At 30.3% G+C, this 26,107-nt stretch overlaps 1 protein-coding gene across 1 annotated transcript in view; it reads left to right on the top strand.

Moving 5' to 3' along the window:
• Positions 1-25,222, top strand: part of LOC145311907 (solute carrier family 23 member 2) — an 89,744-nt gene extending 64,522 nt beyond the window's left edge. Inside the window, exons 14-25 of the mRNA XM_080150946.1 lie at positions 98-175; positions 8,867-9,014; positions 9,267-9,319; positions 14,606-14,658; positions 15,308-15,377; positions 15,530-15,647; positions 15,954-15,993; positions 19,439-19,516; positions 23,278-23,344; positions 23,631-23,712; positions 24,260-24,341; positions 24,742-25,222. Coding sequence (XP_080007072.1) covers positions 98-175; positions 8,867-9,014; positions 9,267-9,319; positions 14,606-14,658; positions 15,308-15,377; positions 15,530-15,647; positions 15,954-15,993; positions 19,439-19,516; positions 23,278-23,344; positions 23,631-23,712; positions 24,260-24,341; positions 24,742-24,804 — 932 coding nt within the window. The 3' untranslated portion in view covers positions 24,805-25,222. The remainder of the gene's footprint in view (positions 1-97; positions 176-8,866; positions 9,015-9,266; positions 9,320-14,605; positions 14,659-15,307; positions 15,378-15,529; positions 15,648-15,953; positions 15,994-19,438; positions 19,517-23,277; positions 23,345-23,630; positions 23,713-24,259; positions 24,342-24,741) is intronic.
• Positions 25,223-26,107: the final 885 nt, after the last annotated feature.

Genomic DNA, 26,107 nt, shown 5'->3' on the forward strand with positions numbered 1-26,107 from the left:
GATGTCGTGAAAAGGACTATACCCATATTTTGTATAATAGGATTTAATCAAGCAGTTTTGGCTCATTATAGCAGCAATAATTATTATATTTTTTTAGGGGAAAAGAATTCTGCACGAACAGATGCTAAAATGAATTTGGTTTATAATTCTGTATGGTTTAGATTCCCTTATCCATGTAAGTATCTTTTCAATCATATATCTATCTATTTAACTATCTATTATATTTACATTAAATATGTTATTTAATTTTCTATCTATCTGTCATTCTATTGTTGTTAATATGAAATTAGTTTAGATTCCATTATCCATATAAGTTATATTTAAAAACGCATGTTGTAAATTTGTTGGTAGGTGGTCTACCTGTCTGTTAGTATAAATATGTGTTTATTAATATCTCGTAAACGGACGGCCAAAATGCAAAATTGTATAAAGTGTACTTTATTGTAGATATTAAAATGTACGTTCATGTATGCATATAGCAAACATTTCACAAATGCCTAAAGATATTTGAAGAGAAGTGATCTTCAATTTTTAGTGTCCATACATTATGATTAACGAGTGGGTTTGCTCCTGGCAAGTTTGTTATTTTCAAATGTGATTTAAAAGGTGATAAAATAACCTAAACCATGCCTTGTACTTCAGTCATCTAATAGATCGAGTTAATATTGATACTTACATAATACACATAATTTCTTTTATTGTGGCTTTTTAGCATTTGTGTGATGTATAAAAAATTTTATCGCATATTTTCCGTAAAGTAAAGTACATATGAAATGGCCATAATTAAGAACAGTTAGACTTGATAAGCTATCACAGAGCTAAATCTTAAATAAATAACACACACCTTAACTGAAAATATGCGAAAAAATTGCCCTCTTTTTTATTTTCTCTATATGTTTCCACACCAACATAATTATAAAATGCCACATGGATTTTTTTTTAAATTGCCCGAACAATTTTTAAAATTTCATGTTAAATGCATATAAGGAAAATGTTGAAATAGCCTAAAACCTGACCATTATCTAAATAATCAAACTATTGCCATTAGTTTGGTATGTAGATCTTAAGAGACACAAACACTCACGAATATATCTATTTTCATTGCTAACTTGGATGTGGCCATCCTTGTTATTTTATATCAACATATTGACTGTATAATATATTGTCTAAAAATTCATATATTCTATTGGGATCAAACATGAAGTGTCCAAGAAATATAGCAAATCAAGCTTTTTACTTTTTCATAATGTTTCCACCAACTTTCTATGTACCTATATTAAGCTTTAATGAAAAATTAAACAGACACATGGATAAGATAATGGATGATAAATTGATACACTTCCACATCATGATAAGATAAATTACCTATTCTGTAGGTAAAAAATAATAGTTGATAAGTGTAGCACCAACTATAAAAATTATATTTCTAAGCCCACGAATAAGATTACATAGTTATTAAACTTTGGGTACCATTCCAATCTCTCCTCATTTTCTAATTGGTTAGCGAGATCCCCCCAAATAAACTGATAGTTTGATTGAACACCAAAATATTTTAGCATAAGATCATCCACCTTGAAAATTAAAAATTTCAATGTTGTCTAAACTTCAAGTATTTTGTCTGCCCTACAAATTTTTAACAAAAATTATATAAGAGCATTGAATAAGGAGAAACAAAATCTGCAAACACTTAGGGATCTTATAAAATATCCCTTAAGTTTTTACGCCGACGATTGTGAGAACGTTTAAATAAAAAATGATAAACATAGCAAGAAAAAGATATGCTCTAAAATTAAAAGGAAACTCTTTATAGTGCCTATAAAAAAAGACATCATTTTATACAAATGACGAATGATAGGCCAATACACAGATTAAAGTTTCACCAATGGCAGGCCAGTATACAATTTAATTAACCAATGGTAAGCCCATATGATGTCATTTTTTATAGGCGCTATAAAAAGCTTCATATAAAAGATTAAGATTAATTTTTGAGGCCATATGTTGCTTCTTGTTTGTATGTGTGTGTGTTTGTGTAGGTGTGTGTGGAAGTCTAGTCTTCTCCAAGATGAAACCTTCTTTGATCTAAGTTATAACATATTATATGAATATATAGGTAAACCAATATATAGGCAAAATTTTTAAATTTTAAATTTTGAAGTCTGAAGCAAAATATGCAAAATATTTCTATATAAAGTAAATAAAACTTTTTATTTTGTCTGTTTGAATAGCATAATAGAATTTGTTAGCAATATAAATAATTATTTTCTTTTTCTAAATGACCAGAGGTGTGCAGAAGGGGATTTATCCACCCCCCTACACCGCACCCACAAAGTAACACCCCTCTTATTGTTTCTAATACACTACACTACCCTTGTCTTTGGTTTAATGGGTGTCAAAAATCGTAAGGTAGCTGTGACTTTTTCGGATGCGCTTAGCCTACCTCTCTGGCAAAACCCTGTGAACGACACTGTATGCATCTATGCCTGTATCGAATGTTATTTTGTTTTTCAGAATACCACTATATTATATATGTGAGACAGTACGAAAACAGTGTTTTCTCTAGATTTCTAATTTAAATAGCTCCCATGACAATTTAGATAACATTTTATATGTGCAATTATTTCCGCATATATATATTACGTTGACATCAATATGTCACCACAACCTAATATTATTGCCCTTAGAGGTCTCTAGAGGGGTCCTTGAGGAACGAGGGGGGAAGAGGAATCTGACCCACATTTTAGATTTCAATGAAAAAAAAATGTAATTGAATTTTTTTGAAGAGAGGGGGTTTTATTTTTTCTAGAGGTACCCTTTAAGAAGATTCAATATAAAGGAGGCCCATATTGGTTAATTGGTTAGCTGAAATCTTTCAAAACGAGTAGACACTCAAACATCCTGTTACTTTTTGATAAGGCTTGTAACATTTTGTGATTATGAAACACAATGCTAGTGTGATAATATACGGAAGTGTAGGCCAGCCAACAATTTATAGGAAATTACATTTTCGCTCTGTTTTTCTATGTTTTATTTTTTTACTTAAAATAACAACTTCTAGTACATAAACATTACAAAGAAGAAGTCTATATTTGTGTCTGTTTACCAAAAATATACCCTTAATCGCTGAACTGCTTTGGCTTTTATTTTATTGGAAGCTTCTTGTAAGTCTGAGGCGTGCTTTCTTAATCGATTTTTAAAAGTTTAGGTGAGGGTTATCTCTCCCCATTTGAAAAAAAATCTTTCGGAGGTCCCTTATTGGTTCTAATTCTTCTATAGTTTGTCTTTATTTTAAATAATTAAAATTATAAAATGATGGAATAAAAAGAGTCAATTAATTTAAGTTGATTTAAGCACGAATTTTCAAATTGCATTTTATGATGTCAAACGTTTTGTAAAGTTCAAAGTGTCTCAAATTGCCTAATATTGCTAAACATTAATACTTTGATAACAATTTAAAGTTTACTTATTTTTAAACAAGGATGACACAATCCATAAAAGCGAAGCTCTGAAATCCGAAGGGAGAACCAACGAATAATATTTGTTGTGGAGTACCAGAACTTAATCAGCATAACATTTATTTGTTTTTAAACAAAATTAAATACAAAGGGAGAGGTAGGTTGTGCTAAAATTCCGTAAAGGTTGTGAGTTTTAAGTTAAAAACAGTTGTAAAACGATAAAAATTTATGTTAACTTTGAAGAAAAAAAAATTGTCTATAGTTCTTTTTAATAAGAAACTCTCACCTTTACGGAATTTTAGCACAACCTACCTCTCCCTTTGTTGCAGAATAATTAAGGACATATTTTCATTTTTAGGATTTGATTATTGCGATGACTTGCTTTAAATATTCGTCCTCGCTGCCGTAGGAATCATTATTCCAAAAATCAGATGAATAGTATAATTATATCATTAAAACACGTTTGGCAATACAAAATATTTGGCGGTTTGTCATTGTTGTGGTTTAAGATTTCTGATGTGCGGCTGACGAGCACTGGTTTTTAGTCCTTGAAAATATAATTAGAAACACAAGTAAGATCTTGCAAGTACTGATACAAAACCAACATAAATATAATCAACATATATATCTATTTTCATCTTAAAACACACACACACATACACTAACACACACCCACACAATGCACCCTTTTATAAAAAGCTAAACACAGTACTGCGGTAGTATTATACCGTTTCTTCAATAAACCTGAAAATTAAAATTTTGTTTTAACACACATAAAAAAGTGCATTCGCTCATTAGCAGGTCAATCCTTCACTCAGCTACCTAAAGAAAGTTTTAGGCGATTTCTATTAGACGGGTGGTGGTACCCTCCCCCAAAATAACTATAAATCTTCCCGGGATCTGATCCAAGTTACTTGTAAAGGAGAACAATATCTGTCTATCGGTTAGCGAGATCATTCGGTAAAACAGACACAAAGACATCCTGTTACTTTATTATGAGGATTAAATAGTCCAACAAAATAAATACCATATTATTTTTTCTCTTATACATCCGATCTTTAAAGTTTCATTGATTTTATGACAGATAATTGATTATATTACTGTACCCCAAAGTTTCTTTCTATGTTTTGTATGAACACTTGTGATTCTAGTTTACTATCTGTGTGTTGTTATCATTTATCCTTATACAAACCTTTCTGTACCAAACCTAAGAAACAAAATTAGAATTAGAGAGTGTTTCTCTAATTTTACAGACTTTTAATTGTATAAATAGCATTTTGACTAATCATAGGCAATTCTGAATAAAACCTTGTTTAAATAAACATTTTTTTTTATGAAAAATATCACTGAAAAGAAAATAAACATCATAAAATCAATCATATTTTGTTGACAAAGGCTCATAAATCTGGAATCAAAACCATATAACATTCCTGTTCTTATTTTATTTAATTACTAAATTAAAGGTTTAAACTAGGGCTCGGCGGCAGCAACAGTGACTCAGCCACAAATTCAAACCTGTTTGGATGATTTGAAAAAAGTTAAAATAGGAGCTGCCATATTTAGGTCAATTTTAAACTGCCAGCCAATTTTTTAAAAAATTGTAGAAGGTTGATTTCCCTGAGGCTTACGGGTGTATGGCTCCGGGCTGCCGAGCCCTGGTGTAAACGTAATAAACTTTAGCTTGGTTTTAACATGAAGTGGGCATTTTCTTGAATTCTCTGGACATAACTAATGTTTAAACCTTATTTTGAGATTCAAGTCTTATACATATATGAATACTTATTATATTATTTTTGCAAATTAATCAAAGTATATTTAAAAATACATATATAATATACAGGGTGTTTCAATAGAAACGTTTTTTTTCAAATCTTAATTATGCATAGAAAATATAACAATTATATAAAATGCTTTATATATTTGGAAAACCTATTTTGGGACATTTATGTTTCAAATATTTGAAAATAATTTTTTCAATAAATCATGCCTTAAAAACCGGTTTTTCCAAGGGCCTTATTTTTGAAGATTTAGGGATTTCAGGTTGTGGAAAAAATGTTCACATTTTTAAAATTCAAATTGCGCGGCTTGTATTAATAGTAGAAAAACGCCATGCATATCGTTAGAATTGTCATAAACTCTATTTTTTGAAAATATAAGTGCCATTTTTGTGCTATTTGTAGTTTAGGAGCTACGTTGAAAATTGTGAGAAAGGTTGAAAAGTTTTAAGTAAGTTGGAACATTTTATCACGTAGCTCCTAAACTACAAATAGCACAAAAATGGCACTTATATTTCCAAAAAATAGAGTTTATGACAATTCCAACGATATGCATAACGTTTTTCTACTATTAATACAAGCCGCGCAATTTGAATTTTAAAAATGTGAACATTTTTTCCACAATCTTTAAATCTGTAAATCTTCAAAAATAAGGACTTTGGAAAAACCGGTTTTTAAGGCATAGTTTGTTGAAAAAATAATTTTTAAATTTTTGAAACATAAATGTCCCAGAATAGGTTTTCCATATATATAAAGCATTTTATATAATGTTTTTACTTTCTATGCATAATTAAGATTTTAAAAAAAACGTTTCTATTGAAACACCCTGTATAATGATATATTGTTGTCCAAACTGTAAAAAGGCAATGACTATTCTTGAAAAAATTGAGAGAAATTAAAAGTTAAAAAAGTAATCTTTTTGTCTTAAAATATTAGAAAAACTAATAGTACATTTATGGGTGATTTAGTGCAGATTACTGCAGAGGCTCTATGCGAGTTGGCTTTAACTTAATTTATCCAGAATTATATTGTGATATTGATTGGTGCAGCTTCAACTTTATTTGTTCAGAACTTCAGTGTGAGGTGGATTAGAACAGCTTTAACTTTATTTGTCCAGGAGCAGTGCAGCTTTAACTTTACTTGTCTAGGGATTTAGTATGAGGTGGATTAGTGCAGTCTAAACTTTTCTGTCCAAAAGCTTAGTGTGAGTTTAGCTTCATCTTTAATTGTCCAGGAGCTTAGTGTGAGATGGATTAGTGCAACTTTATTTTTTTGCCCGGATATAGTTTGAAACTTGAAATTAGTTGGGCACACAGTTTAGCCAAACTGTTTTCACCCGACACAACCATGGGGAGATTTAGCCTTTTAAAAGTTAATTAAAAAAATACTTCAATAAAATCTTTAGAGCAAATTTTATGTTGATTAGCTAATGTATTACTAATCAGGACTTCGATATAATCAAGTCAAAATTCCTATTTTGTTTCAGGGGGAAGTTATGCCCAATTTTTTTTGCAGGCGAACGTTAACAACTTCATCTTCATCAATTTTTCCTTTTTCTCTCTCTTGCTCTCTCTCTCTATCTCTCTCTCTCTCTCTCTCTCTCTCTCTCTCTCTCTCTCTCTCTCTCTCTCTCTCTCTCTCTCTCTCTCTCTCTCTCTCTCTCTCTCTCTCTCTCTCTCTCTCTCTCTCTCTCTCTCTTTCACTCTTTCACATCCTTATTTTCTTTTTCTCAGCTATTTATATTTGCTAAAGTCTAATGCTTATGCCTGCATAAAAACGATGCATATATTGATAATACAAGGGCAATTATGTCCATAACTATTGCAGAAACAATTTGCCCATATTTCCATATAGATATTTGACTATTCAAAGATAATTAAAAATTTTGGAAATCCTTCAAAAAAAGTTAATATTTGTGATTTCGCTAGAAAGATTAACTAACTTACTAAATTATTGAAGAGTAGCTTCATTACTAAAAATATGTTTTAGGATAGAGGAAAGTTTTTGATTAAAGCCTTGTTTTTTCCCCTACACAATTTGTACTTTGTGTGTTTAACTTTAAAGAATATATACTAACAAAATAAAATATTGATGGAATTTTTTTAATCAAAGTTTTTCTATATTTTTGTTCATTTTGAGTACCTACAATATCAGTTTCTAGAGTATGATGACAGGTGTCCTAAATATTTACTTCTATAGTATATGTTTACAGTTCAGTTGAAGGTACCTACTTTATCAGTAGCTAGAGTATGATGTCAGGTGTCCTACATATTTACTTCTATTGTTCTTGTTTATAGTTCAGTGTTGAGTACCTACAGTATTAGTAGCTAGAGTATGATGTTAGGTGTCCTACATATTTACTTCTATAGTATATGTTTACAGTTCAGTTGGAAGTACCTACTTTATCAGTAGCTAGAGTATGATGTCAGGTGTCCTACATATTTACTTCTATTGTTCTTGTTTATAGTTCAGTGTTGAGTACCTACAGTATTAGTAGCTAGAGTATGATGTCAGGTGTCCTACATATTTACTTCTATTGTTCTTGTTTATAGTTCAGTGTTGAGTACCTACAGTATCAGAAGCTAGAGTATGATGTCAGGTGTCCTACATATTTACTTCTATAGTATATGTTTACAGTTCAGTTGGAAGTACCTACTTTATCAGTAGCTAGAGTATGATGTCAGGTGTCCTACATATTTGCTTCTATAGTTCATGTTTATAGTTCAATGGGGTGTACCTCCAGTATCAGTTTCAAAAGTATGATGTCAGGTGTCCTTTTTATTTTCTTTTATAGTTCATGTTTATAGTTCAGTGTTGAGTACTTACAGTATCAGTAGCTAGAGTATAATGTCAGGTGTCCTACATCTTACTATTGTATTACTTGTTTATAGTTCAGTGTTGAGTACCTACAGTATCAGTAGCTAGAATATGATGTCAGGTGTCCTACATCTTTACTAAAATAGTACCTGTTTATAGTTCAGCGGGACAGTTAGAGCATGATGGCATGTGTCCTACATCTTTACTATTATAGTACTTGTTTATATTTCAGTGGGGAGTACCTACAGTATCAGAAGCTAGAGTATGATGTCAGGTGTCCTACATCTTTACTAAAATAGTACTTGTTTATTGTTCAGTGGGGACTACCTACAGTATCAGTAGCAAGAGTATGATGTCAGGTGTCCTACATCTCTACTATTATAGTACATGTTTATAGTTAAATGGAGAGTACCTACAGTATTAGTAGCTAGAGTATGATGTCAGGTGTCCTACATATTTACTATTATAGTACATGTTTATAGTTCAATGGAGAGTACCTACAGTATTAGTAGCTAGAGTATGATGTCAGGTGTCCTACATATTTACTGCTATATTACTTGTTTATAGTTCAATGGGGAGTACCTACAGTATTTGTAGCTAGAATATGATGTCAGGTGTTCTACATATTTACTACTATAGTACTTGTTTATAGTTCAGTGGCGAGTACCTACAGTATTTGTAGCTAGAATATGATGACAGGTGTCCTACATCTCTACTACTATATTATTTGTTTATAGTTCAATGGAGAGTACCTACAGTATTAGTAGCTAGAATATGATGTCAGGTGTCCTACATATTTACTGCTATATTACTTGTTTATAGTTCAATGGGGAGTACCTACAGTATCAGCTGCAGGAGTTTTCGGTATGATGGCAGGTGTCCTAGCTTCAGCTGTGGAGAGTGTAGGGGATTATTATGCTTGTGCAAGGCTGGCTGGTGCACCTAAGCCTCCTGTTCATGCTATCAACAGGTATATAAATCTTTTTGATACTCCTATTGAAATCTACTTAATTATGACTAAATTATTTACAGGTTAATAGGGTATTAAAAAAAGATTATAATAATTATGTATCGCAACGTATTACAGACATCTTTCTACAGCTGTTGAAATAAAAAAATTTAAGATTAAAACCAGTTTTAATTTGAAATATATTCTTTTCATTATTGATAACAAAAACTGAAAAGAGAAATTGTTTCTATAATTTTAATATTTTTTCTGCAGAGGCATTGGTACTGAGGGCTTTGGATGTGTCTTAGCTGGGTTATGGGGAACTGGTAAGTAAAACGTTTCCAATGTTGCGCTGCTACTTTATAAGTAAATCTTGTTGTTTATTATGTTTACATCTTTCTCTCTAAAGCCTAAATGACAGACTCCCGGTGTTTTAGCTTCCTTTTTTAACCAAGGATGTTTAATAAAATTTCCTGAAAATTAAAGACCGATTTGTCAAAAGGTTCCCGAGTAGTAAAAAGTTTATTGTTTGTTTGTTTTTGTTTGTCAATTAATATACATATCTAACCTGTGAACGGATTGCTGTCCTGATGGTATTCAATTTTTAGATTAAAGTTTTTATTTTATGTTAATATCCTACCCCTACTACCTAATGTAGATGTAGCCTAATAAAGCATTAAAATTTTACTTGAAGTAAAATTGTAGTGAAAAATACCTTGTAAAAAAGTTTGAATGCATTTTTTCCTAAGATTCAGAATCAAGAATGGTCGACAAATTGATAATAAAAAAAGTTGAGTGACCGCACATTTTGGATGAACTGTTGAACTTTGAAGCATTCGGCTGACTTATTGCTGCAATGATATATATCGACAAAATTTCTTTTTATTCAAGTTAAAATTGCTTACATATTTTAAACATGTTGATTTAGAATTCAATATAAATAACTTAATATTTTTATGTAAAGATAACTTCTTACCAAAACCAATCTATATCCTATCCAAATCTTTATCTTATAATGTATAATATTATTATATAATTTTACATTGGTACTTGCGGCTACGCCTCTAAAAGCCTTTAGGGGCAAGTGAGGGAAGGTAGAGAGATTGAGTCGAGGGGATTAAAATATCCTGATACTTTTATCTAAGGATATTAATATCATACCAAACATTTAACAGGTTGTCTGATACCAAAGTATCAAGGATTTGATTGTAGACACAAAGTTTCGATCCTTTGCTCAGAGTAAAGCAGGGATCTTAAGGGATAGGACAATTGACGTAAGATATATATACATTCCCATTGCTAATACACAAAATTAACCCTTCTGTAGGAAAAATTTGGTCACTGTTATTTCACTCAACCAACCAATTACGATTTAATAAAAATACCCATAGTTTTTTGGGTAATTAATTAATTAGGGCATGTTTATAAAACTTTGGGTCTCAGTATTATTTACAGTCAATGCCCATTCAATGCTTCAGTGTTTATCGGAAGAGCGAAAATGTAAGAGAATAATTTCATCAAAAAAACAGTAACTCTATCTGATAAAAGGGGGTAGTTTTTTTGATTTAAAGATAACTATGCATGTATCTGACTATATCTGATGAAAGTGAAGAAATGTCATAATTATTATCAATTTAAAAACACAGATATTCATTAAGTAAATATTCATATGTATATTGGATTTAAGTCAATTTATCAGTGCAATTATTACTTCAAATATAAGTGAAGGTAACAAGTAAAGCTTTTAGTTGGCTTAACATACTCAAAACACAATTATCTATTTATGCATTTTGCGAATAAAATAAAAATTGACTATAGTAGTTGCATTAACACTTCTAAAAGACAATAATCTATACCCGCATCTATCTATCTGTATCAGAAATGAAGTGGTTAGTTGCAGTAAGAATTTGCAATAGAAACGCCAATAAATTTAGAGGTATATATTCACTTCCACACAGTATTATGCTATTAAATTATTATATACTCCTATTGCATTCTCCTATGATATAAATAGTAAGTATTATATAAAGTAGTAAGGTTTTTTGTCTGTAGCTTATGATTTCTATAACTACTGAACAAATTGATTTCTTCATTTAGTGGAAGCTTCATATAGGTCACTGGATAGTTTTAGAATATTTATATCTTAGTTTGGTTTTAGGCTATTTTTCTACTTTCCTACTTTCCTTACTCCTTCGAATACATAGTTCCTTGATGCTAGAAGCGAAGCTTTTAGTATAAATAAGAAGCACTATCTTCCTTCCGGATTGCAAATAACATAACTGTGTTTGGATGTGATACTATGCGGCTATGAATGTACACCAATAAATTTAGTTTGTGTTGGTGTCTGGTCTACAAACTTCGAGGATGTGCTACATATATCGCCAAGGAGACTACGATGACGTAACTGCCTTATATTTTACTGACGAATTCGACCCTTGCGGCACCTAAGAGGTACGGAAGGAGAGAAGGTCGACGTTCCATTTTCATTTTTTTGGTTGAAGAAGAAAAAAATGCAATAATTTTTTTTCTCGTATTCATTCGAATCCGGTGGATAAGAACCGGTTCTCATGAATACGAAAAAACTATGTCTAGCATCGTATTATATCCAGTTTTCTACGAATATAGAAATGTACAATCATAAGATTAAAACTAGTTTTTTTAGCCCCGTGGTGCCGAAGGCACCGGCTAAAAAAACTAGTTTTAATCTTATAATTGTACATTCTATATCCGCGGAAAGCCGTTTATAATACGATACGAGAAATAACTATTCTCGTATTCATTCGAATCCGGTGGATAGGAACCGGTTCTCATGAATACGAAAAAACTATGTCTAGCATCGTATTATATCCAGTTTTTTCACGAATATAGAAATGTACAATCATAAGATTAAAACTAGTTTTTTTAGCCGGTGCCTTCGGCACCACGGGGCTAAAAAAACTAGTTTTAATCCTATAATTGTACATTCTATATCCGCGGAAAGCCGTTTATAATACGATACGATAAATAACTATTTCCTTGGGGTGAATTATTTTCACAGGGTGTAACTATTCTTTCCTGTATAAGTTTTAAAGTAACATTTGATGACCTAATAAGCAGCTTCGCTTTAAAGGGTAACCATATCGGTTTAGCGGTTAGCAGTTTCAAAAAAAAATGACCAAAGTCAATTTCAATTTTATATTCTATTTATATTTACATAGTTCTTTTGATAAATATCATTAATTGCTTTATTTACTAAAATATACCACATAAAAATATTTTTAAAACCAATGAGCATGAGCAATCTATCTTTTAAAAGCATTACTTAAGAAATTTTTTGCCCTTGTAGTTTTTACTTGCGTTTTAGATTACTGGGTATAATTGAGGGGGTGGTGGGTGGTTATGAGAACTGCACTGACGATATATGTAACACTTAAAGTTTGTAAAGTAGAAACTTGTAGAACATGGTAGGGGATGCCAACACATTTTATCTTTGATCTTTTATAACCTTCTTATCTTATACTATACACGGTAAAATTAACAACCATGTCAATTCTTGACACTTTTAATGTTCTTATAAAAAGATAATAGAATGTCTAAGTAGGTGTTTGTCTAAAGCGTATGATCTCGCTATCTGCTGAGCCGATATTGTTCTCCTTCATATTGTAGATTCTTGAAGTACCATGAAAGGTTCTTAATTATTTTTGGAAAGGAAACATTATGAAACACGTGTAGGTTTTATATTGGAGAAAAATGATTAAAAAGATTTTATTATTAATAGCAGTGTTCGTTAGCCGCAGCTGTATCAGCTATTCATTGTTTGGAAATCTACTTCCAACGTCGCAATTTTTATATAATTGAAGCCGCAGCAAAACAATTTCATTTGTTCCATTCGAAAAAAGAAGTATGTTGCACTGCCTCTACACAATCTGCAGCCACAGCCGCCATACTATCTACTTAATACTGAACAATGAACTGCAACAATCCACAGCCGCAGCTGTTTGCAACAAAAATGTACATAGACGGTTAATGACCCTGTAGGAAAAGGATAAGAAATTTAGTTAATTAAAAGGATAATTAATATTAATATTGCAGCCCACATCTGACATATTTATATAAAGGTGTCCAATGTCTTCCACCTATGAAAATTAGCAGCATTTCATTAAAATAAAATTGCAATAGTTTATATTGTTGACTTTATGGCTTAATTAATCTTTACTATTATATTTTTTTGACAATTAAATTTGTTTAGCAGATTTTATGTACGGAGGTTGGTAGGTGTTATCCTAGCTATTTCTTATTAGAAATAATTATTTAATCATTTTCTTTTTTAAAACTAATTTTTATTAAGAATATACAATAATTAAAGTCTGAACGTCTGTCTTATATGATTATTTCCTTATGAAACAGGCCCTTTAAAATTTTAAAGAAGTTTTACGTCAATTCGAGGATTCCAAGTTTGGTAAGGATTGTTGGAACTTTTTGTTTTTAGAATATTTTATCTGCCATTTTCATATACATCATATACTTTATTTTATGCCTATCTATTACTGTACATTTTACATTTGAAGCTTTCTATTTCATCTTTTAAATCTTATTCTATTGGGGATCAGCAGCCACTTTTTTGGGTGCTTCTCCTCAAAGTGCATATGGAACCTTAAAGCACTATAAACCCTCTCCCCCTTATTCAAAAAAAAAAAATCAAAGGAGGTATTGTAGTTTTTTTCCCCTAACCCTAACCCTTGCGGAGTGCAGTTGGTTGAAACTACAATTAACGGCTTTGTATAAGGTTCCGTTTTGGTAGTGGATTGATTTTATTTATATTGAAGCAACTGCGAATAAAATAGTGCAGCTGGCGAACTCTATATTTTATTCACAATTTAAATTTTACAAGTGAAGTATTTTCTATTTTGTCAGTAAAATGTAGCTACTTTACTACCAGCGTCTGTCCGTACGTCCATCACAATATAACTTTTATTCAATTAAGTTATGGAATTGGACACATTAATTTAAAAATGGATGGGGGAATGATTCAGTGTCCGATTTTGTAACTTTTTTAACATGTGGATTCTACTAAAATTTTACAACTATTTAAAAAAAAAATTATCTACTAAAAGTAAAAAACAAAAAGTATTTTAGTAATCTAAAGTACTTTTGAAACATGATTAATTCTCGGTCAGGATTGAACGAATGAAAATGTCCTAATTAGTGATTTATTTACCAAATCCATATTGTTATTTAGTTTTAATGTAGGTATTTAAATTATTTGCCTATTTAAATAATTTTAATTCTAAAACATATAACTGTAATTTTCTAATTTTACTTGTTATTGCTGCTTTTCCTATGGACACATATCTCCTTGTTTAGTATTTTGAATTTAAGTGTAAATTTAATCATAAATCACAAGGTCAAATAGAGAATATTTAAAATAATAATTCTATTTACTAAATGAACTTCAAATCTGATTTAATTTAACATGGACGAGATTGTTCAAAGGTATCGCAGCATAACCGAGCAAAATTTGATAGAATATATTGAAAATAAATTTAGGTCTCTGATTATGCCTGTGTAGATGCTACGCTGTAAAAATTATGCCTAACAGTTTCAGTAATTATCAAAAAACTATTTATTTTTAGGAAATGGAACAACAAGTTATAGTGAAAATGTTGGAGCTATTGGAGTCACTAAGGTAAACTAACTTCAAAATAAAAATTAAATATAACTAATTGTATGTACGTTTATCTTTCATCCATAGCTGTAAATAAGGCGGTTTCACTCATATCTCAATCTGCTACAAACTTAAAAGTACAAAACATATTTTAGGTAGCATAGCAACTCTATAATCGTTAACAGAATGTCCATACGTCTCTTTTAAGCATGTTGATTTTTTACTTTTTTGACAACAATTTTGATGACATATAATTATCCTATTCATATGATTTTTGGAATCTTGTTCCTAGGACAACATAGTATAATGTTGTAAGAGAAGCTTCTGAAAACAGTAAAAGTGTCTGACTATGACATCAGAAAAAATTTACAATTAACCAATGAGAAGCCAGTATTCACAATGGTAAAATATATAGCGGCCTCTTATTGGTTAATTGTTAATTTTTTCTGACGTAATAGTCAGACACTTTTACTGTTTTCGAAGCTTCTCCACAATTAAGGCCTAAAAATGTATGTCCTTAAACAGTATGCTGTATCTAGCAAGTTTGCAACAAATTTACTTACAATTTTGTTTAAACGTATACATTATCTTTACAAATGTTTATGTGTGTTTGTCCAACTGTTTCAGAGCTTCGCACTTATGAATATAGTCATCCTTGTTTTTATAACAGGTTGGAAGTAGGCGAGTGATCCAAATGGCTGGTTTGGTCATGATTTTCTTTGGACTCTTCAGCAAATTTGGTAGGCATATTTTTTTAGTAATTTCAAAATACTTTATATATATGGAATACAAATAGCCAAAGTTTTTGTGTCATACAAGTTTGTATTTATAGTTCCCTATGTCCCCGAGCTATTCTACATTTTAATTTCACTATAAAAATTTCTTTTTTGAGGTGCCTTTTTTCTGACGATACCTAACCCTATTGTCGGAGGAATCTTTACAGTTATGTTTGGTATGATTACAGCTGTCGGCCTTTCTAATCTACAATTTGTTGATCTTAACTCATCTAGGTAATTGATAGTGAGATATGTAGTTAGATTATACACAAATATGTCTATTAAATATAATATATTATAAGATAGATAGATAGAAAATAGGAAGGAAATCAGTTTTTTTTATAAAATAAAATTTTAAAAATCTATTTTTAGCATGGTAAAAATATACGGCATTTGTAATGCAAAAATATATTAACGGTCAGATGAACAGACAGACATAGTTTTACAGATAGATCAATAAGTACTGATGCATTTACATATATTTCATTTGTTGTTCATCCTTTTATTGATCTTGGAATAATATTATTATATTACTTTCAGAAATCTGTTTGTATTGGGATTTTCTTTGTTCTTTTCTTTGGTAAGTTCATGAAAGCAGAGCTATTTTATACTTTTGTCCTGTTGTCCTGGTCATTTCAAACTCCAAGCATAATAATTCCTGTAACAATTGGGTAAGATTTAGAAAAAAATGTAAACACGCGTTATTGTTACTTTGATAGTTCTTTTTTTTATATCAACAATGACTTGAGAAAACTAACAGTAGTTGTACTCTTTATTTTCTTATTTTTAGCAAAGAACATTCCGAGCAATAATTCTCGCCCCTACCCCCCCCCCACACACCTTTTTAAAATAAAATGGCGGGTAGAATTTATACGACCCACGGGGGACCATAATCCTACGGGGAAAATACCTGCGTTGCCTTAGCCCTGAGTGGCTACCCAGTACTCTTTATAACCTAAACTGATCTGAAGTTTGAAATCAAAAGGGCAATTTTAACATGCTCAAATTAAGGATAAAAGCTATCCATTACGGACGTAAGGTTATACCAACCGACCCTTATCTTAGAAATCAAAAAGAGCTAACCGTTACGGACGGGTCGATCCTAAATATAGAATAGCTTCACTTTAAACAGCTTCATAAAAGTAACTCCGCCCAAATTATGTATTTATTAATCACGGGAGGGAAGTAAAATGACGTTTTTGCAACCTTACATCCTAAAATGTCTCATTCTTGAAATCCTGATTGATTTGGTTTTCCTTTATTTTAAATTGATTCAAATCTAATCTTTACAAATCAGGAATAAAGTAATAGCTACATGCCATTAAATATGGATCAGGGTGAAATTTTATTATAATATTACTTTCTTTATATCATTGTTTATTTTTTAAAACAAAGTTTTCCTATTTTTAAGGTTTGTTCATATGTCCGTCTGCCCGTAAATTTAGCTTTTATCGGTAATTTAGGCAACTTGACATGCTATTTTCTGTAATTGTTAAATTTAAAAAAGCGTAGCAACTCTATACACACTAACAGAAAGTCTGTTTTTTTAAAACAGGTTAATTTTTCATATTATAAAATTATCCTAGTAAATATTTAAACAAAGATTTCTAGGACAATTGAGCACTATCAAGAACCAAACGTTTTTGAGTCGGCACCTAAGAGAACGTGGTAACAAAACTTTGGGTGCCAGTGAAATTAACATGCAAATGCCCTCTGCTTCCCTGAAAGAAACCGATAATCAGATATTTTGTGGTGTATTTCATCTTCCAATATGGAAATCAGGGATCTTCAGGGATAAGACAAATTACGATATATAAATTACGAATCGTTAGAAACAAAGATTTAGTTTGTATTTTGAATTAGCTTTGGTATTAGAAGTCTAACCAACTATTCAAAATTTAATAAAAGTGCCCAAAGTTTTTAATGTAGTAAATGAGAAAACATGTTAGAACAGACTTTCTAGTATATAAAGACAATGGACTAAAATTTATTTTAAAGTTTCTCTCATTCCAAGGCTAAATTGGAATAAATTGGAATTAAATCTTGATCTTGGATAAAAATAAAAGGCGACAAACGAAGACAGTTCCACTGCAACATATTATATAAAAAAACAAACATTATATAACAACTTTAAAGGACTTGAAAATAGTTGTAAAATTGAAAGAAAGTTTAGAATTGAGACAGTCGGATTTTTATGTGTTATAGCTCTTTTTATACACTTAACTAGAGCGCTTCTGCTGGCTTGCTAACATTTTAAAATAGCAACCTACTATTGTTTTAATTTTCATGTATTTACATTTTAGCTACAATTTTGGTATTTTACTCTCTTATGCTTTTTTTTCGAAAAGCTCATTAACTATTGCAATTATGTCCTTTAATGGCGCAGCAATTACAAATTGGACATAAAGAAAAATAATAATCTGGAAAGTATAAAGAAATAGTTGTGCTCTCTGTTTTATCATGGTTTTATTTTAAATAAGATATTACAAATGTTTGTGTTTTAAAATTGGTCAATAAATAATAAAAAAAAGATACAGTTGATTTGGTATAGATATCCAGCCATCATCATTTATGTAGACCATGTTGCATTTGATGACGGTGTATTATAAAAGATGGGTTTGAATTTTTTTTGCTAAATTTGACCACATCTTAAACATTATTAAGTTAAAAAATATTTTGATAAATATAAATCTATAACTTTATATGAATATCGATAAGTCAATATTATTTCAGCCATGATCAAATCTACTTCCACGACTTTTTTTTAGATGAAATCGTTTTGACTGAACCGTATTAACACCCCATGGTTATGGTTATTGAAAATCATTTCTAAAATCGGATTTAGAGTTGTAAATTCTGACTTATCATTCTGATAGGGAGGGAGAGGACAATGGGCTGGATTTTTGGATTACGATCAAATATTACAATTGTTATAATTTTAAAAGCTTCCTTTAAAAAGCTGTATTACATATATATTCATCTGTTAATATTTTAATATCAAGTCATATATGATACAACTATCAAACTTTTCTCTTTTTAAAAGCGAAGCTTTTCTATAATTAGGGTCGGTCCGTACGTCCGTCCGAGATAGATAGCTTTTATTCGTTAATTTAGGCATGTTAGAATTGTCCTATCGATTTCAAACTTTGCATGATGATTCCTGTAGTAGTTAGGTACGATTTAGAAAGCGTAGCAACGCTATAATCATTACCAGAATGTCCGTATGTCCATTTTAAACATGTTGATTTTTCTACTTTTTTAACAACAAATTTTTATGTGATCTAATTATCCGTTTGATCTGATTTTTGGTATATTGATTCCTGGGACAACAAAAAACAATAGTATAAGCAAAACAACTCTATATTCAAGTCCTAAAAATGTAAGTATGTCCAAAACATTATCCTGTATCAAGCAGTTTTTCAACAAATTTACTTACAATTTTGATTCGACTCTTTCGATACTTTTATATTCTGATTATTCAGTTCAGACACTATACAAGTGTTAATGTCCGTTTGTCCTACCGTTTCAGTGCTTCGCTTTTATGGATGTTGTTATCCTTGTTTTCATTTGTCTACTTGTCTGTAAATTAATCTGTCTTTTTGTCTCTCTATCTGTCTATCTCTCTGTCTATCTATCAGTCTGTCTATTTATCTGTCCGTTAATTTGTCTACCTATATGTCTGTAAATTTATGTAATACTAGCGGCTGCGTCCCTAATATCTAGGGATATTGGAAGGGATATGAAAGGGCAGAAAATAGCTTAAAACCACACAACGACTTTTTTATATAAATGAAATTGCCTGAAACCATTTTAGTACCTATAAGAAGCTTCTTTCTAAATAAGAACCATATCGGTTCAGCTATTAGTGAAATCCTTCGCTACAAACAAATAAGCCTATTACTTTATATAATAGGATATCACTATCTATCCACCTATCTATCTAGGCTATCCCCAATAGGTAATTGTAATTTCATATTTTCTCCATCTATCTATCCATGTATATAACCTTGTATCTATCTATTTAGGTTATTCCCGAATGGGTCAAGAAGAATTTCGATGGTTTAGAATTTACAGGAAGTTCGGAGTTTGACCAAATCTTAAAGGTGTTGTTTTAATCTTACTTTTATATGGAAAATACCAGTAAACTATGCTATAGAATGAATTCAGTCACGCAACTTCCCCTTGGTTGTGTAAGAATGGTGATAATTGGGTAGTTTGGATACTCAAGTACATAATATCAGTGCAACCCTTACCCAAGCTCCTCTGTGGAGAGCGTCATTCATTACGGTGACTTAATTTGGGACACCTGCCATACTCGGCAAGGGTGAGGTAATAAAGAGTAGGTCCCTTGAGACAGCGGGCCAAGTACTTGTACTTGAGCGTGGACCTTGAGCTGGCCCTGGTGCTAGCATACAAAAGTGTCTCGTTCTACTCTATGACTACTTAGGTTCAAACACTAAGAAACTATGGCTACACACACACACACACAGAATGAATGTTTTGTATAGATTCACTAATCGAGGGATTTTTAAGTTAAAAGCATCATTGACAAGCAAAAAGCTCATTTACTGCCTCAAATCCGCAATTCTCTCAAGGGGTATTGTTTATAAATCAATAAAACAAGGATGACAACATACATAATTAGCGAAGAAGAAATATGACATTGAATTGACAAACGGTTAAAGTGAGTTATATAGAAGATGTGCAGTTGTCAAAACAATGTTGTAAAGAAAGAGAGATAATAAAAAAATAAAAAATCAAAAAAAATCACGAGACCTTAGGAAATAAGGTTTATGTGTATTAAAGCATGAACGATAGACAGACGGACGTAACAATTCATACGCATGGCCTAGATGCGCTTATATCCCAGAAACCTTCACAAACATTTTAGCTGTGTTTCTTCGAATGTAGCCAAGAAAATTTCCTACATACCGTTACGGCATGATTGACGGTCAGACAAAGTAAATTAATGAGTATCTTCACTGCTAAAAAGTAATACAACTATGTAACAAATTATATAAATTATTATATGTTGTTATATTAAAAGTGTAAAAAAATATCGTATCAAGTAAAGAAACAGAAAGGGATAATTTATCCAAGAAATTTTTTGTATACATCAAACTGTCAATATATGTAATGTTTAAGTTGAAATAGGGCAATTACCCATTTTTCCGAAAGTTAAAAAAATAACTACTAGAATACCGTTTTTTAAAAGTTGTATTGAATTTCAAATCTGCTTTTAAAATTTAATAAAAAACCTTCCAACAACATTAAAAAAAACAGTATTGACTGTACAAAATCCATGGGAGTAGAAATTGGACTGTCCCCAAAGTTTCACAATAATGTGCTCTTATTCGTTGGCTTCACAATTTTGATTGCTTGGTTCATTAAATTAAGTGTCTAAATGTTTCAACCTGTAATTAGAAGGGGTAATTTACTGTTTTATCAATGGGATGTAACATCATATCGGCCTTTGTCTTATCCCTTTAGATTCCTGACAAATTCAGACCTTAAATATGCCTGTTACCTAAAATATATAATTCTATAGACATTTTTCAAATTTCGTGGTTGGTTGAACAAAGTTAGGCTATAGAGTAGCTGGGCTACTAGCAAACATTACATTTTTAGTAAATTTAAAATTGTTTTAGTTTGCGGAAAAGTTTGAGGCCTAATATTTTTTTCTTCAGATAATTCTTCCTTCTCCTGTATGAAAAAATATTGGATTACGGGATAAACTAAGATTTTCATTCTTTAGCTTTATTTCTACATTTCTCTATCTCTCTCTCTCTCTCTCTCTCTCTCAATTTCTGTATCTTCCTCTACTTCTCTCTCTCTCTTTTCTCTCTCACTTTAATTATCTCTATCCCTATTTTACTCTCTATTTAGTTTTTCTTGTCGATATTGTTTCCTTATTTTAGAAAAAATGATTTATGATAAACCGATGACCGAAAAATGCTCTTAAAATCAGAATGTCCGTATTACCAAAATGCTCAATAAATTTTGTGCTCCGCTACTTATGAATGTTGTCATCCTTGTACAGGCCGACCATATGTATTGAGTAGCTGAGCTACTTGAAAGTTCTAAATTAACGCTATTCTTTCTTGTATTTTTTTCTCGGTCAAAACATTGTTTATTTTCCTTCTTCCTTGGCTAACAAGTTAAGATTTAGGCTTTTTTCCTTTTTATTCTTTTTTTTATGAATTCGTCTTATTTTTTAAAGTTAGGTTTGTACTTTCTCTTAAAGTGTCTAGTGAACACTGAACCTTCCTATGTTCTTTTTAAAAAAAAATCCTAGTAGACCCATATCTAAGCCTTGAGGTTACCTAACAGGGCTGTTGGATCTCGTACATCCAATTTAAATTGATCTAACTGGACCTAAATTAATAAATATATAAATGAAATCCTACCTCTGGCTATATTTTCAATCTTTGATCGAGCTGTAAATCTAAAGGTACCCTCTGTGATAATAATATTTTCACACACACACATACACACACACATACACTCCCTTACATAAATATTGTAAATGGAAAATGTTAAAAATCAATTTATTATCCTGTTGGCTACATACAAAAAATGTGTCCATTCAAACCTATACAAACAAACAACTCTTTATTGCAAAACCATATTTTTAAAGTTTAAACTTTCGAACGTCACAATAAAATAGAGAGATGATGTATGTATGTTTTCCTGGCTGTCTTCAGGGAATTCGCTAACCAATTTGTTATTTCAGGAAAGCTTTATTTAGATCCTGGTCTTGTTATAATTGTATCTCTATACTCCCAAGCAAAATTGCCTCTAAAAATCATTTTACTTTTCAGTATTGTATATTTTCTTGAATGATATATGATTGAATTAAAGAAGGTTGGGTCTATCCTAAATACCCTTTCCCGTATGTTTTTCTTATACTAAACCCCCCCCCCCCCATAAAAAAATATGTGCAAGATTGTACAAACATTGGTTATAACAAGTTTAAATTGAATCTAGATAGATCATGAATGACAAATCATTTTTTTCAGTCATTTTTTAGAAGCGAGGATATTATATAATTAGGGCAGGTCTGTTCGACGTCACGTTATGGACGGAATGGAACGCCGCTTATCTATAATTATAGAATAATACTATGGATAACTACGTACCCAATATATCAAACACATACCTAATTGATTTTATATTTGTCATAGATTTGTAATTTGTGCGTCTAAGAGCATTACGGAGAAAAAGATTTTAAATCTCAAATATGATATACTGGTTCATTCCCCCTACCCCCCAGCCCCTCCAATTCTATTTTTATTTTTATTTTTTTAGATTAATATATTGCATATTATTAATTTCATTGATATTAATAACTTGATACATCATTATTTCATGTTTGAAATGGCTTGTTTTTAACAAGACAAATAAAAAGTTTTACCAAAAAGTTTAGTAACCAATAGTGATTTATCAATTGTAAGGTTTACTTTTATGGATGTTATCATTCTTGTTTTGAGAATAAATCTTGGAACAATTACTTTGGACTGAAAACTTTACTCTCTGAGAATATTTTAGTGGCTAAGGAACAGTACAAAAATAAATTTAGGTTTGATTCTATTATTGAACTATCACTGAATGATTGAATATAAAAATACGTGATAAAAGACACTTTGTAAATAACTATCATTAGATAAGGATAACAAGATAAGAAATAAATGAAATATTTTAAAACAAGTTTTTTGAAAGTTGGCAAAAGACATTTTTTATCCCATTATGTTATACCGTTACAGAACACTTCATCCAAAGTTTGAAATAGATTGGACAGTTCTATAATGTGTAAGTTAAGAATAATCCATTAGGCAGTATAGAATTTTTAATTGTTTACTTTTAGGTTTTGTTATCAACCCATATGTTTATTGGAGGAATACTTGGTTTTATTTTAGATAACACAATCCCAGGTTAGAATTTTTTAAATGGTCAATTATTTCCATTAGTAAAGCAGCAATTTTAAAACCAATGCAATTTTTTGCAAAATTACAATTTGTCCCACCTTCCACAAAAATAGCTAAAAACCATCACAGGAAAGTAAGTATGCGTCCTTAAAAGTATGGCCTAATCAATTAAGCGATAATAAAATCATAATTTTCATCCGGACATAGAGACGGACTGTCAATTTGATTTGTTGCAGTTTGACATAATAATTGTATTTGATATAATTATTGTTTAAATTTATTTGAATTTTAGGTACAGATGAAGAGAGGGGATTAATTGCTTGGAGTTCAAATCATGCAACTGAATCTAAGGAGGACAGAGATAAAACTGATAGGTAGATAGATAGATCAATTGAAAGTTTCAAAGATGGATAGATAGATAAATAAATAGATAAGTAGACAGAAAATTAATTGCTTGGAGTTCAATTTATGCTACTGAATCTAAGGAGGAGAGAGATCAATCTGTTAGGTAGATAGATAGATTGATTAAAAGTTGAAAAGATGGATAAATAATAGATAAGTTAAAATAAATAAATTACTTGGAGTATAAATCATGCTGCTGAATCGAAGGAGGAGAGAGATCAATTTGATAGGTAGATGAATAGATACAAATAATTTAGAGATATTTTTAAAATCATCTGATTGTTTCATAAACATCTTTTGTTATTTTCTTTCTAGAGATTGCAAAGGTTAAAAAAAAATAAAATTCAGTTTAAAAAGCCGTTATTTTACTACAATATAAAGTACATAGATAGATATCGTATGGATAGTTAGCTAGATATATATTAGTTATTTGTTATTGTATTATAAAAAAGAGTTAAGCACGAATGTATCATAAGTTATTTACAAATGCATGAGATGGTGAGTCCCTAATATTTGTAGATGCTATGACCTGCCTATTGGAATGGACTGGTTGAGAAGGCAAAACTGGGCTAAATATGTTCCTTTCCTTCCTACCTTTCAGGTTAGTTTTGACAACATTTTTTGGGTCAAATTTAATCTTAATATAGTAGGTCATTATTATATAATGGATAGATAGATAAGGTTATGTCCGTATGTAATATAAATAAAATATGAACAAAATAAAGTATCCATGAGGGTTGGTTATGAATATTCTTTCAATTGATATATAAGTACTTAAATGTTTCACCAGACTTTCAAGTACTCTAAAAAAGAGATTCATCTGGCTGGCTAAAATAACGATACCCCCCATCCACTCCATTTCCCCCATTTCCTCTTCTTTACTTGAAGAATATGATTACAGTGTAGCAGTTGAATATTATACTAAATAAATTATATTTTGAGCTGTGAGAATACCTTATTTCTGGGAATATTTACTTATTGATGATTATTATTTTATTTAGGAAGGACTGCTTACAGATAATTGTATTCCAAGAATTAGAAAATTGTTCAAGAGACAAAGATAATCATATTGTAATATTCTTTTAAAGATGTAATATATATTCTAAGTATGGATTCGAATACGATTAATATCCACTGGATTAGAACTGGATCTGCGCCATACTGAAACATCATGTATCGCCTCGTATTTTAGGTAATTGTCATACTCCCATATTTTGTATAATTTCAATTATCATAACTATAATTTAAATGTTTTCAACATTTTCCATAATTTTTTAGACATCTAACACTGTAACAGGGTAAAAAATGCATTTACTTCTAAAAATCCACTATTTTTTAAGATTATACATTTCTAGTTTATTTTAAGTTGCTTAGCTCAGGCTTAGCTTATGTGTATATAGTATAAGTGTATACTACAAATGTTAATATTTTCGACTATCATCATAATTAAGTATTTTTAAAATAAAGATTTAATATTAAAAATAACTTTAAATTACACAGATTATTGAGATACTTATGTCTAAACTGTTAATTAATTTTTGTGACCTCAGCTTATAAATAACTATAAAGTTTGTTTTGATTTTTAAAATCTATAAAAAGTGTAGTTCTATTTTCATTTTTCATCATTTTTAGCTTATTGTGAAAACTCTTAAAAACATAATCACAAGTCATAATTTTGGGACGTTTTTTTATTTTTTTTTTGTTTATGTATGAAATGTATAATATTAAATTTTAATATAGACCTCTTTACCTTAATAAGTTAATGTGAGATTTTTTGTATCATAATAATCCAAGTAGTCATAAAATTGATTTTAAAACTTCTGTTTTTTTCTGAAACCATTGCAAGTTACTCTATAATAAGAAACGAAAGTCAATCTAGTTTATGTTAAATAATAACCTTGTGAATCAATAAAAAATAAATTTTTAAAAGACTTTAATTAAAATTGTATTCTATTAATGTTTAACTTAATTTTGTTGTTTATAAGTATATATAAATTGTGCAAGAAAAATGGTTGTTCTAATAGCAAAATAAGCCATTAAATTTGGGCCAGCTCTGTAAACAATAGAAATTAGAGTACTAGATTTAATTAAAAAACTAATTATCGTTGTTCTTCTATCTTTTAAACACAAAAATACAAATAAAAACATATATTCAGGTCTTTTGGTTCAGCAATCAAATGCATTATTTTAAAAATAAAATGGAAGTTCAAAGTTATCTCGTTTTTTTCTAAATTAAAAAATACGCATGTAAACCTCTTTAGTTTGATTATATGATAAGGGGGTCATGAGGTACAGCAAATTCTCTCCCTACTCCTCTATTCTCCAATTTTATTATTCCATTGTCATATTTATTAATTGTAAGAACAT

The sequence above is a fragment of the Acartia tonsa genome, chromosome 2, assembly GCF_053477335.1.
Source record: "Acartia tonsa isolate MP-2025a chromosome 2, ASM5347733v1, whole genome shotgun sequence".
In the NCBI taxonomy this organism is placed as follows: Eukaryota; Metazoa; Arthropoda; class Copepoda; order Calanoida; family Acartiidae; genus Acartia; species Acartia tonsa.